The 17,541-nt window shown below is 39.7% G+C and overlaps 1 protein-coding gene across 1 annotated transcript in view; it reads left to right on the forward strand.

The window, feature by feature from the left end:
- Positions 1-17,541, forward strand: part of Dhc93AB (Dynein heavy chain at 93AB) — a 2,991,564-nt gene that overhangs the window by 2,170,927 nt on the left and 803,096 nt on the right. The window contains exon 24 of the mRNA XM_067759821.1: positions 8,292-8,432. Within this exon, the coding sequence (XP_067615922.1) occupies positions 8,292-8,432 (141 nt within the window). The remainder of the gene's footprint in view (positions 1-8,291; positions 8,433-17,541) is intronic.

Consider the following 17,541-nt stretch of genomic DNA (forward strand, 5'->3'; position numbering starts at 1 on the left):
TAAAAATAGTGTAGCCCCTGAAGAGGCTGAAATATTCAGCGAAACGTCGGGCGAAAGGTAAAATAAATCTCTATTTGTACCAGGAAATATTAGATCAGATTAGCCTACTCAAAAATACATGTATTTAAAACATTTGTTTTTATGACATTTTAAAATTTTTGTTTGCTAATTTGAAGAAAAAAAAATTTTTTTTTAATTTCCTTATACTACAAACAATTAAAAATGCATCGATTTTACGCATTATAACTTATTTTTGCTATTTAAAACATAATACATTATATTTTTTAGCTCACAAAAGTGGTTTCAATAACTTATTTTCGCTGTTTAAAATATAATACATTATGTTTTTAGCTCACAACAAAAATATTTAAAAAAAATTTATTTACTCAATCAATAACATCGCTTGTAGTAGTTATCGAAAAAGTGGTTTCAATGTTTAAAACATTTGTTTTTATAGCATTTTAAAATTCTTTTTTGTTAAGTTGAAAAATTTTTTTTGTTATTTCCGTATACTACAAATGATTAAAAACGCATTTCAAAACGATTTAACGCATTATAACTTATTTTTGCTATTTAAAACATAATACATTATGTTTTTTAGCTCACAAAAGTTGTTTCAATAACTTATTTTTGCTGTTTAAAACTTAATAGATTATGTTTTTTAGCTCACAGCAAAAATATATGAAAAAATAATTTTACTACAATCAATAACATCGTTTGTAGTTGTCGAAAAATTGGATGCAATGTTTAAAACATTTGTTTTTATGGCATTTTAAAATTTTTTTTGCTAAGTTGAAGAAACATTTTTTTTTTATTTCCGTATACTACAACGATTAAAAACGCATTTCAAACGATTTAACGCATTATAACTTATTTTTGCTGTTTAAAACATAATACATTATGTTTCTTAGCTCACAACATAAAAAATTTTAAAAAATTGTTTGCTACAATCAATAACATCGTTTGTAGTTGTCGAAAAAGTGGTTTCAAAGTTTAAAAAATTTGTTTTTATGGCATTTTAAAATTTTGTTTGCTAAGTTGAAGAAAAAAAATTTTTTGTTATTTCCGTATACTACAAACGATTAAAAACGCATTTCAAAACGATTTAACGCAGTATAACTTATTTTTGCGGCGTAAAACATAATAAATTATGTTTTTTAGCTCACAACAAAAAAAGAACTAAAAAAATTATTTTGCTGCAATCAATAACATCGTTTGTAGTTGTCGAAAAAGTGATTTCAATGTTTAAAACATTTGTTTTTATGGAATTTAAAATTTTTTTTGCTAAGTTGAAGAAAAAATATTTTTTTGTTATTTCCGTATACTTCAAACGACTAAAAACGCATTTCAAAACGATTTAACGCAGTATAACTTATTTTTGCTGCGTAAAACATAATATATTATGTTTTTTAGCTCACAACAAAAAAAAAACTGAAAATATTATTTTGCTACAATCAATAACATGGTTTGTAGTTGTTAAAAAAGTGATTTCAATATTTAAAACATTTGTTTTAGGGAACTTCAAATTTTTTTGCTAAGTTGAAGAAAACAATTTATTTCCGTATACTACAAACGATTAAAAACGAATTTCAAAACGATTGAACGCCGTATAACTTATTTTTGCTTTTTAAAACATAATACATTATGCTTTTTTAGCTCACAATTGAAGAAAAAGCATTTTTTTATTTCCTTATAGTACAAACCATTAATTCGGATGTAAAAATAAAATAGTTTATTGTTTCTCCTCATCCAGGACAAAAGGCTTTATCGGATTTGCTAATTTGACTGTTTTACTAACCTTCCTTTATATAGTTGCGATTATACCTTGTAAATCTCTTCAAAGCCTTTTCTACTGGGCGTTGGATTTGAACACGCACTCCTACGATGGTTGAAGTATTATAAACGCATTCAGCCACATCATGCCTTAGTTGTTGTAAAGTTTTTCCCAATTGCCTTCTTTGCATATTTTCTTTATTCATAGTCCATACTTCGTGTGGCATCGTATGGTAAAGGTATGCGTTGGTAAGGCGGGTTTCAAAGTATTTATAGAACTACAACGAATTAACCAATGTTGTCTATTTGTATGAATTTTCTCATGCCTGCATACCAACAACAGTTCTACTCAGGGACGGAAAATAATAATTATTGTTTTTTCGGAGTCGAAAAACTTCTGGTCAAAAAATTGTCCTAGGTGAAAATGTTCGAGTTCCCAGGTATCCCCTATAGCAATATCATGTCGAGACCTTTTTATTATAAGCTTTTATTTAGTTTCACTTTTGTTGTCTGTAATGGAATCTTGCAAGTTAAATTTGATACACTTCCCGGTTGGCATAACAGCTTAAGTTAAATCAAGAATGGAAAATCTTGGAAAATTTGAGCAGATGTGGCAATTTCACGCGTCCGTTGAACGAAATATTGACAATCTGCTGATCATCGCTAGGAAATTAGCGACATTCCATCAACTAAGCAGGACTTTAGCAATACTACTGTTATTATTTGGCCGCTCAAACACACACATATTAATTGTGCATTAAATCTAAAATATACAAATACACCATAATAATTTACACGGCCAAAGCCATAATAATTTACACGGGCCATCAATTCTTTCTCTGATTCAAAATCTGAACTACCAGCGCTACCGTCAACAGCCCAGTGTCATCATTGCCAGTAGCGCCAATAACACCAAACTCGTGCCTGACACACAAAAGTCGTTTCACTCAATAGCGCAAGTAAAATGTACTACGCACTCACTACTCAGTAGCGTCAAAAATTCGCTTGGAGTCATTTCGTCAATGAGCTACCATTGAGCTGGCACCGCATTGGCGCTGGCGACATGCAATTTACATCACTAAAATTGCGCGAATGCCCAGGCTCATGACTTTGTTAATCAAGATGGTGAAAACGAACACTCAAAGGAATGCAACCTTGCAAACAACAGCCGTCATTTTCAAAGTGTAAAAATTCTGTGATACAACGAACGCTAACGCGGTTAGGCTCTTATCGGTAAGTGTTGCATACTTTTCTGCGCACTTGATTTTGTTTTACAGATTTTTGGCGATGGAATTTTAGCTAAGCGAAAGTTGGAATATTAGCCGTGTTTTTTTATACACGCGTATAGGTTTACGTTTGCGCGTGAAAAAAATGCCTATCCTCGCTTACATAATGCATAATGCTTAGGAGACCCATCTAGCGGCAGTGGTTAAACAACTAGCTACAGCTACAGCGTGTACCGAAAAGCGGAGACACGACCCTCTGTTGTATGCCTGTGTATAACATATAGCTAAATCAGTTGCGATGAATTGTGGACACACATAGAATACACAGAATTAGTGTAGGGGGTGAAACAAAAACACATATTTCAGTTACATCTGCGTATAATGCGTATTGGAATTTATTAGTACACATTTTATGCGCAGCAACTTCAGAGGTGTATTTAAAGTTTGGCGCTTAGCAGTCCATATAAATTATTAGCGTATAGACGTTTACGTGTAAAATAAAAATACGGCTATTATTTTAAAACAGATTTAACACACAGAGCAGAGATCTGCAATGAGTAGTTGTAAACTGAACACCACATAGGCCAAGTCACAAAAAAATATGATTTTAAGTTAGTTAACACTGTTTGACACAATTTTATATGTGCCCTCTGTCAAAAGCCGAGTTAGGTCTTTAGCAGGTATTCGAATCGAAGAACTTGACTGTTCAAAGTTGACTTCGAATAAACCCTGTAATGTTGATGCATTAAAAGAAATGGATTGAATGAGAAACGTTACAAATAACTAAGTAAAGTTTACGTAACTAATTTAAACAATATTTTACCCTACTAAAAATTAAAAAAAAAATTCATATTTAAATTAAATTTAAGAAAAAGGCTTTTCTAAGAACAAGCTACTATTACTTGTTAATAAAACGAACTAAAAAGTAAAAAATAAAATTAAAGAAAAAAAAACTTTTTTAAAAATAAGCTTTTATTATTTTGGTTAATAAAATTAACTAAAAAGTAAACAATAAATTGACTCTAAAGAAATATAACACTTCATAAGTTCATTGTAAGCTTAAACGATAATTAGGATTTTTCGTCTGCGACAAAAAAATTCTATATCGTACATAATTATATATTTTTAACATTAAAACTTTACACCTAAATTATTAAAGCTTACAGTTTATATCACAGTCCTAATTGTTCTAATAAAAGCGTGTTACATTGCGACAGCAAGAAAATGAGATCCTAAATGTTCTTAATTATACCATCAAAATTTAACACGTTTTTTATTAGAACAATTTCGAGTGTGATATAAACTGTAAGATTTAATAATTTAGGTGTAAAGTTTTAATGTTAAAAATATATAATTATGTACGATATAGAATTTTTTTGTCGCAGACGAAAAAGCCTAATTATCGTTTAAGCTTACAATGAACTTATGAAGTGTTATATTTCTTTAGAGTCAATTTATTGTTTACTTTTTAGTTAATTTTATTAACCAAAATAATAAAAGCTTATTTTTAAAAAAGTTTTTTTTTCTTTAATTTTATTTTTCGAAATTTTTCCATAAAAGTTCGCATATAAAAGTGAAATATGTATTTTATTTTTTGAGTCCGATAGAACTAGTTAAACTCGGACTTTTAAAAATAAAAGTCCGGAACAAAAAGTTAAATCCGGACTTTTATTTTTTAAGGCCAAAATAAAAGTCCGGCTTGATAAAAAATAAACGGCTTATCCGAATTAAAAAAAAATTGTTTGTTTCGGATCAGCCGTTTCTTTGTTATCAAGCGGGAATTTTATTTTGGCCTTAAAAAATAAAAGTCCGGATTTAACTTTTATTTCCGGACTTTTCCCTTTAAAAGTCCGAGTTTAGCTAGTTCTATCGGACTCAAAAAATAAAAATCCGAAAATAATTTTTATTTTGATCCAAATATATTAAAAGTCCAACATTAATAGTTTTGCAAGGAATTATATTATAAAATGAATAACAATTTCGGCCCCTGGTTCTACTCACTTGCGATCCGTTGTCTATATTGCTATTCTTTCCTCAGCGAAATGATATATCGGTATGGTTCCCGCAACAACCAGGACAGCTTCAGCCGAGACCGTGCGGTAAGGCAAAGCCATTCGCACCGCCCCTCTGCGTTGGACCGTGGTTAGGACGGCTCGGTTCTTCCGGCATTTCATTGCATTCGCCCAGATTTCTGCACCGTATAAGAGTATAGAATCCGATGCTAGTGGAAGCAGCTTCCTTGTGCTTTGGACCACCTGTGTTTGCCATTAACCTACTCAAATTCGCTATTGGGCGCGCAGCTCTTTCGCAGGCTCCTCGTATGTGATACGAGAAGTTGAGTTAGCTGTCTAACCTCACTCCCACATATTTCGTAGAAGTGAGTGTGTCTATTGCCTGGTTCCCAACCGTAGTATTCCTGGTAGCGGGAAACCGCCTCTTTGTGAGGATGACGATTTCTGTTTTTGCTGTTGTTAGCTGGAGACCGTGCTCAGCCATCCACCTATTTACATTACGCATGACCTGGTTTAATTTTAGCTGTACCAGCTCGCAGCTTGGTGCTGTCATCACAACTGCCACGTCCTCTGCCAAAGCAACGAGGAAGGTGCTTTCTGGCATGTCCAGTCGAAGAAGACTGTAGTAAGTTATATTACAGAGATCGGGACGTAATTCCGAATCCTGGGCTGCTCCACCTGTTATTTTTACTTTTTTTGTACCGTGAGTAGTTTCATACATGATTTACCTGTCTCTTAAGTAGTCCCTTAAAATTTCTAACAAATATTGCGGTACTTTGAAAGTGCTTTCTAATGTCTCAAGCATGTTCTCCCATCTGGCTGAGTTAAAAGCGTTTTTGACGTCCAACGAGCAACAATATAGGTCTTGCTCTGTGGCACGCTGTCTCGGCTTTCTTGACTGCGTCTGCTATGGCATCAATTGTGGAGTGCCCCCTCCGGAAAGCATTTCCATTGCCACATTCCTCTCCGTGACATAGAGGGATTGCAAGCGTGGCGAATACATCTTATTGTCTTTTCCGTCGCATTTGAGTTGTTAATTATCTGTCGGGCATCAGCTAGTATTGGTGCGGGAACGTGGCACAGTCGACCTTGGATGCGTCCCATGCTACTGTTATGCGGTACCCGTTCGGAATCTGCCTCTGATCGGGATCGCTAAGGTGGAAAGTGATGTAGCTGTGATCGCTGCCAGTCAGGTCCTCTATGACTCTCAATCCAGCAGCGGTCAGCAGCAGGCTTTCTGAGACTAGTGTTATATCAGGGATCGAGTATCCAAGACCCGGGCATCGCTATTTTGGGGTCGTGCCAGTACATTGAAACCGAGCTGGCTGCCATTTTTTGCCTGTACACCAGGACATTTAGCCAAACTGCGTAGGCCGAGATGCAGTAAGTAAATTCCAATCCTATGTGGGATAATTCGTTGTTGTTGTTGTTGTAGCGATAAGGGTGCTCCCCGAAGGATTTGGGGAGTGTTATCGATGTGATGGTCCTTTGCCGGATACAGATCCGGTACGCTCCGGTACCACAGCACCATTAAGGTGCTGGCCCGACCATCTCGGGAGCGATTTATGTGGCCACATTAAACCTTCAGGCCATTCCCTCCCTGCCCACCCCCAAGTTTCATGAGGAGCTTGGGGTCGCCAGAGCCTCGTCTGTTAGTGAAACAGCATTCGCCGCGGATAGGGACCAATTCCTCCAGCCAGCGCAAGCTCGCGATGTTGTCGCACGCTATCATCTTCACACCATTATACCTGCAGCATTTGGGCCTACTTGTCGTGTCTATGTGGCCGCCTTGCCTCGCGGCTCTGTGACTGGGGCCTTTCTGCCTATTGAAAGCAGGCTTGTCCCCTTCCGCTGAACTTTGCCTCTTCATTGTGCCATTCGACGCTTCTTCCTCCTCGTACCGGATGCTGTACAGAGGGTTTCTCGCAGCAAACTTTTGAGCTGCCTTCGACCTACTACTACCGCCTTATGAGCCCATTCCAAGTGCTCTATCTCCACTTCTGATGGGTCAACCACTGCTCCCAAGCCTTGAACAATTCTTAGTGCTGCACGGTACTGCGACGTAGCTTCACAGAAATGACTTCCTCCGCTCCATACCATTCTCCACTCTACTTGTGCATTTTCATTTGTATACTTTTCCAACACTGAGTTCATTGAATCAGCACTACTCTCGCTCCACGAGTCCGACGCATCGGTTCATGCGTTTTTGTTGTCTTTGGCTTGCGACTCAGTCCTCCCCCACCCCCCCCCCCCCCCCCTTAAATTTTCCTTATTAAAATTAGATATTTAGTCGTTCATCTTGGTCGTACGACCACCTGCCCGACAAGGCGGGCTCAGCGGTCCAGTATTAAGTACGGGAATTAACCGGCCGTCACAGCAGCGCCACATACTGTGATAAGGCCATCAATACTTACCGAGGTGGCCCGGTATTGGTAAGGCTCCGTTCGAATATAGCTCCATGGATTAGGGGGTTGGCAGTTCTTGGTCACCGATATCCCGCCGTACTCCTATGAGGAAAAACGGCGTAGGTGTCAGTCCTAATCCCTTCCGCCTCATAGTGCGTTTATTTTTTTTTTTTATTTATATTTTTTCCCTCGTGTTGCATTGACATGGGGTTCTGAAGTATGTTCTTAGTTTCAAGAATCTAGCTCTACGGAAAATACTCAAATAGCGGTCGCAAGATTCCACATTTTGTAAATGGACTTTATATATATCTCTAAATATCCCGATCCCTGTCAAGCAAACTGTTTTCTTCTTCCTTGAAGGTTTCGAATCTATGAGTTATCGGGATGCTACTTAAAACTCTAAAGTAAAATTTCCAAGTTCGGATGTTTTTCAGAATATTCACGGTCCGTGGACCACCTAGCAAAATTTTTGTTTTCATGCCAATTTGTCATCGGTTTGCGATGTGTGTTCAAATTTTCAAGACTCTGGCAGAAAAACATCAAACAAAACTAATATAAAGGAAGTAAAAATAGACCACAAAGGGTTAATCCATGACCGTTAATGGGTTAAGAGGCTTCAGATTTACTGTCTTGTTGTAGATAAGCCGTTTCTGATGTAAAAAATTTTAATTTAGAATTTTGAGTATCGCCATATGTATACATATAAATGAGCGACCCCACTATGCGAAGGTGCCCTAATCTGAGGTAATGTTTCGGAATTCCGTACATTGTGCATTGTACATTATTCCAGCTCACGTAAATTCATTTAATAGCCCGTAAGTTTTGGACAGAAGTTTTAAACTTTACTAACCTTGACTATACATCTTTTCTTCCAGGTTGCTGAGGCAAAAATCACTTCAAAGGAAATAGACAGAGCTCGTGAATATTATCGACCAGTGTCGGAAAGAGCCAGCTTACTGTATTTTATATTAAACGAACTAAATACAATTAATCCAATTTATCAGTTTTCACTCAAGGTAAATGTTTATAGTGAATTACTTATTGCTTTATATCCTAATTCGAGTGAAAGGTCCATAGGTATTTGCATGGTTAGTGAGGAAAATTTTTAATCAATATACATACATATATAGGATGTATGTGTATTGGAACGATTTTCCGTCATCCCTTGTCAAATTTGGTTTCGAGACAAACCGGTTTCGGCGTTGTTCCATCATCAGTGTCGATTTTCGTTTGTTCGTTTCTTATATAGGACTATTTCTTGGAATTGATCATAATAAAAACACTGTAAGGTATAACCGTTCTCTCTCTTCTGGCCTGCCATAATTTTTTTAGAGTTTTTATCGTCTCAACCAAATCTTGTTGTTTTGTCACAGAAAATTCGATAGTGTTTTGGATAATTTGTTCGATCCAAGGTGTATTTAACAAACTGTAATTGAATTTGACGAACAATAATATAATGACTATTTGAAAATAATTTTATCCCATTTGAAAACCAAATTTTTAAATGTTACAAACTTTAAAAACATTTTCTTTTAAATGTTTGCCTTTTCTCAAATTAAAAAAATTTGTTATATTCTATATTTACTCGAGATAATGAGTGCTGCGGGGTTGTCCTTAGGCAGCAGGAAAAATTTAGTCAATCATAACAAAATTCGAAGAAGAACCTAAGTTATCACACATTTAAGTATTGTTATATTTACTAACTTATGCCCGTGGGTTTCATCCCATATTTTTGTAAAAATAGGTAAGGTTAGGTGGAACTGGCTGGTCAATAACGACTTCACGTAGACTAAATGTTTTCATAGTGTTACCAGAATTTTTTTCTAGTTCAAACGGAAGGATTACAATTAGGTGCCATGACTAATGTTAAAGAACAACTCCGCATTCTTGGCATATACTAGAAGTTTTCTAGGACATAGCTTAATTCCTGCCCCGAGATCTGGCAGCTCTGCCGGCTCTAATAACTGGAGCCTTGACTTGGCTAGCGCAGGACATGAACAGAGAACGTGCTCAACCGTTTCTTCCTGCAGCTCGCACTTCCTACATCTGCTGTTACTGCCGAGGCCTAACTTATAAGCATGTGACGCCAGAATGTAGTGTTCAGTAAGTATGCCCGTCGTGAGCCCCAAGTCTTCTCTCTTTAGAGGCATGAGCCACTATGACGTCTACCGTCGATTCAGGGAGAGTTGCATCCTCCTTTGCCAACTCATCGGCCTTTTCGTTACCTTCTATCAGTTTGTGACCGCGAACCCAGTGTAGATGTATGGTTCGAACTGAGCGAAGTCTTATTCATGCTTATTTGCATTCCACCATATTCTTGATGAAGGACTGTGTAAGATTATTGCCTTAGTCGCCGCCTGACTTACCTACTTAATTTGCACTTAACCGTTTATACGGTATGACCGTCCAACAAGAACACTTCTTCGCTCTGCCAACTGGGCGCCAATTGGTCACACCAAAAGAGTTTAAGTCGTTTTCCACCTGGTCCTTCCAGCGGAGGGCGACCCCGCTCTTCCTCTGCTTCCATAAGCGGGTTCCGATAAAAATACTTTCTTAGCTGGAGCGCGATCTTTCATTCTCATAACATGGCCAGCGTAGCCGCTGCATTTTAATTCGCTGGACTATGTTGATGTCTGCGTAAAGCTCGTACATCATAAATCATTCGAAGAACTTTTCTCTCGAACACTACTTCCGCCACTTCATCTGATGTTGTCATGGTCCATGCTTCTGCACCATATAGCAGGACGGGTACGATAAGTGACTTGTAGAGCATGATTATCTTTTGCCGAGAGAGGACTTGCCTACATAGTTACCTAAAGCTGATGTTGTCGTTATTGTTAATGCTAGTTCCCAAATAAATGAAGTCTTTATTATTTCGAAATTATGGATGCCAACAGTAGCGTGGCTGCCAACGTGCATATGCGCTGACTCTTTGCTCGATGACACCAGGTACTTTGTTTTGTCCTCATTCACCATCAAATCTATCTTTACCGCTTCTTTTTCCAGTTTGGAGTAAACTGAACTAACGCGCGGGTGTTTAGGCCGATGATATCAATGTGATCAGCATATACCAGTAATTGCACGCTTTTCTAGAATATTGTTCCAGAGCGGCTAAGTTCTGCGGATAGTATAATTTTCTCCAGCATCAAATTATAGAAATCGTACGATAACGGTCACCCGTCTGAAACCTCGTTTAGTTTCGAACGGCTCGGAGAGGTCCTTCCCAATTCTGACTTAGCTGATGTTGTTGCTCAACGTCATTTTAAACAGCCGTATAAGTTTTGCGGGAAAACAAATCCGGACATAACGGCATATAGGCAGCTCCTTTTCGTGCTGTTGCAAGGCGGCTTTAAAATCAACGAAGAGGTGATGTGTGTCGATTATTTTTTCCGGGATTTTTCCAATTTTTGCACTATGCGGTCTTAATTGGAACGCAAGTCTTCACCTTCCACCATACAGAAACAAGCTTTACCCAGACTGGAAAATCGAAGAATATAACTAGGGATATTTATGTCTCCATAAACTGATTATTGGATAAATTTACTCATCTGACCGTCTTAGTCGTTTGAACTTTGCTGTCCCTCCTAGAATGTCCCGAAAGTATGTGCCTTTTCACTTACCCTTTTTTATCGAAACTTTGCTAAAAATAATCCCGTGCTTTCCCTTCGAACTCCATAGCGCCCGACTATGAGGCGGAGCTATTTAGGACTGACATCTACGCCGTTTCGCCTCATAGGAGGGCGGCGGGATGTCGGTGACCAAGTACTGCCAACCCCCTAATCCAGGGTGTTATGCGGGCCATGCCTATTGGACGATTTGCAGCCAGGGGATAAATTCGGCTGTATTCGAACGGAGCCTTCCCGATACCGGGCCACCTCGGGAAGTATTTATGGCCTTACCACAGTAAGGGGCGCTGCTGTGGCGGACGGTTCTTTACCCGTATATAATACTGGACCGCTGAGCCCGCCTTGTCGGGCAGGTGGTCGTACGACCAAGATGAACGGCTCATTACCTGATTGTAATAAGGACGATGACAAGAGGAGGACTGAGTCGCAAGCCAAAGACGAAAAATATGCATTAAGCGATGCGTCGGACTCGAGGAGCGAGAGTAGTGCTGATTCAACGAACTCCGTGTTGGAGAAGCACACAAATTAAAACGGAGTAGAAGAGTGAGAAGGGTACGGAGCAGAGGAAGTAAAAGAGCTATCTCACAGTACCGTGCAGACCTAAGAATTGAACAAAACTCGGGAGCAGTGGTCGACCCAACAGAAGTGGAGATCGAGCGATCTGCTTTCAAGAGGCAGAAAGGACCCAGACCTAGAGCCGCGAGGCAGGGCAGTCGCATAGACAAGACAAGTAGGCCGAAAGCTGTAAGACATATGGGCCCCAATAGCGAGGTAGCAACTACCTCGAAAGCTACGAGTCAGAGGGAATTTCCAACTACCGAAGTATGAGATAAGCCAAATGGAGATAACGCCAAGACCCCGGCTTTCTCGGAGGTGCTAAAGGGAGCTAACGCTAAGACTCCAGCTTTTCCCGAGAAGATGAGTGATGTGGCAAAGCAGTCGCTGACTGTGGCGCTGGTTGATGGTAGCAGTCCTTTCAGACAAATGATTACTGAAAGGTGGAGATCTGTGGAAAGTAGGTTATTAGCTATATGCTTAAGATGATGCGGGAACAACCAAGTAAGCCCCTTCCAACCTTTGATTCAGGGTGATGGTATAATGGTGTGAAGATGATAGCGTACGACAACATCGCGAGCTTGCGATGGCTGTAGGAAGTGGTTCCAGACCTCCAAAGGCAAGGCACAAACGCGCGGTTTAAAGTAGTGGATAAAGCGCAAATCCTCAGGTTACCAAAAGTTAAGGTATGGATACCATGCGTGATGAAGTCGGAGGGTACACTGCAACTTCTGCAGAATCAGTATCCGAACATACCGACACAGGATTGGAAGGTACTTACTTTATCTCGGCCTACCGAGGAAGGTCAGTTCTACATCTTCCAATTAAACAAGCAGGCGGAGGATATTTTGCACACGCAGCTTGGCAAAATGTCTTTTGGCACTGGCAAAATTTACATGCGACTCAGGAAAAGAAGTCCCGAGGATAAAAATCCTAACACGCTAGAGGTGGGCGAAGTCGAAAAGGACCTCAAAAGTCTAAGAGAAAAAAGACAGGTGGAGGTCCCAGACGTCGCCACGAAGGTGTTAGAAGAGGACCAAATGCCAAATGGTGCTGTGGCTCGCTCAGAGGAACACCTGGCACAACAGTTACGAGAGGCTGAAGGGGGCCTCGAATACTCTAAACCAAAAGGGAAAGGGGAGGACGGCGACGCCACGAAGAAGGTGCTGGAGGGGGACAAACAGCCCAATGGTGCTGCGAGTCCTACAGATAAACCTCCAACACAGTAAAGTGTTCGTTTGACGTGGCTCTGATTCAGGAGCCGTGTTCCTCATCGGGAGGAAAGGTTTCTGGACTTAGGTGCGCGGGTTTGGCGTTTACTACGCGCAAACTGAAGGACGGATGCGAGCTGTAGTAATGGTAAGGAAACAGCTGCATTCATATTTGCTGCCTAATTACACCACTGAGGATCTCGTAGCGGCGGCCGTTGAGCAAAATAATAAGCAGGCAATTATCCTGGCATCCTGCTACATGGCCCATGCTGCGGAGGTTCCACTGATGGAGTGCAAAAGGCTAGTACAGGAGGAAGGGCGGTTGGTCATAGGGGCAGATGCAAATGCACACCACAATGCGAGGGGAGGAGCAGAGAGGCGAATCTCTATTTTGTTACATCCTGCAAACCAATTTGCAGATAGCCAACAGGGAAAATGTCCCTACATACATTGGTCCAACATCCAGCAATGTTGTGGAGCACCGAGCGTGATATATCAAGGTATGATTGGATGGTTCTTGATAGACCATCCTTCTCCGACCATGCGTATATCAGCTTCAGCATCCCCCTAAAGAGGGTAGAGAAGGGAGGAACCTTTAGAAACCCTACGTCAACGAACTGGATTAAATGCCAGAAACATTTAGAAACAAAACTGGGACAACCCAAAGAGGTTTTGTAACGACAGCCTTGCATCATAAGCACTGGTTCGAATGAATGGCAGCATGTATCTGTGACTACGTGTGATGTGTAGGTTCGTATGTTGGCCGCAATGTTGCAATGACTGTCGCAACAGCACAATGGCAAAATTGTGTCTGGAGTAGACGGCGTAGAAACATTGCTGATGGCGTAGCAACATTGCAGTCAAGACACGAACTAAATGTATCTGTGTAGGTGTTAGTTTGTGTAAGCGTTTAAGTGTATGAATGTATGAGTGTGTGAATGCATAAATGAAAATACGAGAAAGCCGAAAGATAGCTTTGCACGTATAGGTAAAAACTTTCCGTTCTAAGTAACGTTCTCTGTCACGGCGGTAGCTATAAAAGGGCACAACGTTAGGCAACGGACAAAGTATTATTTTATCAGTGCCCAGTGTGAGAGAGTGTGCAGTTTAGTTAAAAGTTTGTGCCCCGAAAAAGATTTAAAAAAAGTTTGAAGTGTGCGGCTTAAAGCGAAAAAAAGGTTTGTTGTGCGCGAATAAAAGCTTTTCGCGAAACGAAGAAAACGACGCAGAAAGGAGTAAAGGCTAGAGATATTATTGCTTAGTAATTTCACTTTGCTTTTTTTAAATTTTTTATTGAGTAACTTTTTTCTCACAATTTTCGCTTTCTCTGACGTTTACTAACGTTCTTTTATTTTTATACATTGCATTTATTCTTGTGGATAGTTACTATATCCAAAGTACACCGATCTTTATCGGTGTGGTCTGCCTATAGTTCCACTTCCGCACATGCGTTTTTTTTTTTTGTTCCATTTCGGTTAGACCGCCACTAACTCGAAATTATGGAATTTCGAACATTTAGGATTTTATGTTTGCTATGCACAGATTGCACTTACATGTATTTGCCAGATTGCTTCCGGAAAACTTACTCTTATCCTTCCGGCACTTAACATTTGGGGCTTGCTTATAAGTACCTACATTAAATTTCCTTTATCTTCATATTTTTTTTACGATTTTTACACACGTTTTTTTTTGGACATTGTCATCACGCTACAAATTTATTACTATCTACGCTCATTATCCAAGATCGAAAGCGATCGATCTTGATCAGTGTTTGAGCGTGTTCATATGTACATATGTATGTTTGAGTTTTTTTTTGTTTCAGCTACCCAACTGCAGCGGCGCCGTTGGATAAGAAGAGCAACTTGGTGAGTGTTTTGAGAGAAACATTAAAATGTATCAAAAGACGCATGTTTAGTTGTATGCACATATGTTAGCACAGATTCCTGCTCTTGCAAAAATAGAACAGGAATTACCAAATAAGAAAAATAAAAACAGATTGCAACGAACATATGTACATACATAAAAACGTCACAAACATATATTTGCACTTATATACATACCTTTCATATACACATAAATTCTTTTATTTTGATGACCTACTTTTGCTTTGTGCTAAGTGATTTATATATACTTTAGCGGTTGCGGTAGGTCAGGGATTAGGGTTCTTGAATTCTTTTTTGATCGCCCTCTTATTTTATTTTGTTTGAATTTGTATCTTTAGGATTCAGAATTAGCTTCTAGTAATAATAATGCATTAGGGTGGCCCCAAAATTTTACTTTTTTTATCAGGAATTTGTAATGTTAATTAGTAGTAAATTTTAGCATTATATTTGAGCAATTTTTTTATTTTTACTTTGAGTAAAAAGGATATGAGGCTTAAATTTGTTTCATATTTGCTTTTCATTGTTTATTAGGGACTTGAAAAGAAATGTTTTTTTACAACATACATACATACCTACATTGAAATTCTTATTTATTTGAATTTTGACGGAGTTAGCATATTCTATAAATTCCAGAATATCTTTGAATTTTTTTATACTTAGTGCTAAGTTTTTATTGCTCTGTCTTATTTCTGAATTTGAGTTTTGGGTGGACTTTAGTTATCCCTTTCTAGGCATTTAAGACATAAGATTTTGGTTTTTTTTTTCATCCACACACATTGCTTGAATTTTTAAATACGCACATATACATACACGCAAAAATCTTTCTTGTACACATACACACTGAATTTGTTATTGGTTTGGGTGAACTTGGATTGTTGTTACTTTCATTTGTTTTATATTTACTTTTGGCTATTTCGACCTACAGATACATACAGGTTGTTTTTATTGAACTTTTCTTCTTTTGATCTCATATTTTCTGTTTTTATAATTGCCTTTTTTACCATTTGTTTGAACGTCAGTGGGCGGCTTTAGCTAAAACGTACATTAGGTACATTGGGGTGTTCAATACCAAACTTATTGAAGTTTGTCTTTGTTTTAACTTATGTTTCCGACCCAGGCAGTGAATGTGTGAAGAGGAGACAGAGGAACGGGCTTTCGGGGGACTAGGAATATTAGATTCCAATAGGCGTCTTACTAGGAGCCGAACACGCGCTCTAGAGAACCAGATCGCTGGTTCTGTTTTTAATCAAATCGACACTGGGATTCCGAGGGCTCTCGACTTTGTGCCCACAGACTATTTTAATAGATGCGCTTCGCGGATTTTCGGATCTTTTCGCCCTGAACACACGATTAGGCTCTCTTTCGCGAATGGGGTGTCGTCGACTCGGAAAATAGTTTAAATTTCTCCCAGAAGATCGATTTGGAGTGACAAATGTCTGATACTGAGGACGTGGGTAACCAAGGGGGCGGTGCTCCGATGGTGTACGCACCACCAGCGGCTTGCGGGGGTCTTAATGTTCCTCGCGCTGACGCCAATGAAAACGCAACCAGCGTTGAACAGCTGAGCCGAATGATGGCAACGATGGCGCAACAGTAAGATTTGGTTGTAGAAATGGCGGCAGAGGTGCGGGAAAATTAAAGCCAATGTTAGAAGCCTTGGTGGCCGCGTGGCAGAGATGGAGGCGTCTGCGCAAGCGTCGGGACATCGGTCCGCCTTGTCATCTACGCGCCAGCCTCACAACCAGAGGAGGGAAACTACCGGACGCGATGGTACTCCGAATGCCAATCGGACTACCGAGCGAGATGGTAGTAACCCTCAAAGATGGAAAAAGCTTGACCTAGAAAAATGGCACATCAAATTCGATGGGACCAACAAAGGGATGAGCGTCGAAAGCTGCATCTTTCGGGTGGAGAGGATGCGCGAGCAGCATAACATTTCCTACTTCTAGCTTTTCACAGACTTTCATTGTCTGGTTTCCGGCGGTGCCTTGAAGTGGTATTGGCAGGTCCTCGAGGACCATGCGGATGAGCCGAACTTTGGCTACTTTGAGCTAAAGTCCGAGCTGCTAAGCCACTTCAAGTCCGCCGAGTCCGACTATGAAATAATCCGTGAAATAATGGAGAGGAAACAGCTGCCCGCGGAAGCTTTCGACGACTTCTATGCCGAAATCCACAACATGACGTTCCGTTTGCGGAAGAGGATCCCTCAAAAGGAGTAGGTTGGCATCATCAGGGACAACCTCAAACCGTACCTGGCCAACTTGACCTTCGCCATAGAAATGGACTCGTTGGCGGAGCTCAAAGCGGAATGCAAGAGAGCTGAAAAACTCATCAAGGAAAACAAGAGCAGGCCCAAAGTAGTCAGCGAGGTAGGCTTCGAGCCTCCAGAGCAGTTAGGGGAACCAAAAATAGAAGATTTTGATAGGAAGCCTCAACGTCCACCCCAAATCCCAGCCCATCCATATAGTGCCCGTCCGTCTGTTAGTGGTTCTGTTCGTCCTGCGTCTAAATCCACCGTAAATTCCTTTTGTGCGTCTCCCTTCCATTTAATGTTGTGTTTTTCGTGCGGTATGCCGGTGTATCATTATGTGAAAAACCCGGCAGAAGCACAAAAACCAAATAAATGTCCGCGTTTCACAACATGGTGTGTTTTGCTTGTGGTAGTGATACGTCCTTCTGTGTTTTTAAACTCAAACACAAAAGGAAACCCGAGGATGGCGGAGTTGACCGGGGACTCTAGCCAGGAGATAGGTAACCCGGCAGTCCTGAAATAAAAATTCTGAAAAAGAAGAAATAGAAAAGAGAGGGGAGGTTAGGAAAGCACAAGGGACGGTGGAAAAACGCGAAGTG

The sequence above is a fragment of the Eurosta solidaginis genome, chromosome 1 (assembly GCF_040869045.1).
Source record: "Eurosta solidaginis isolate ZX-2024a chromosome 1, ASM4086904v1, whole genome shotgun sequence".
Lineage (NCBI taxonomy): Eukaryota > Metazoa > Arthropoda > Insecta > Diptera > Tephritidae > Eurosta > Eurosta solidaginis.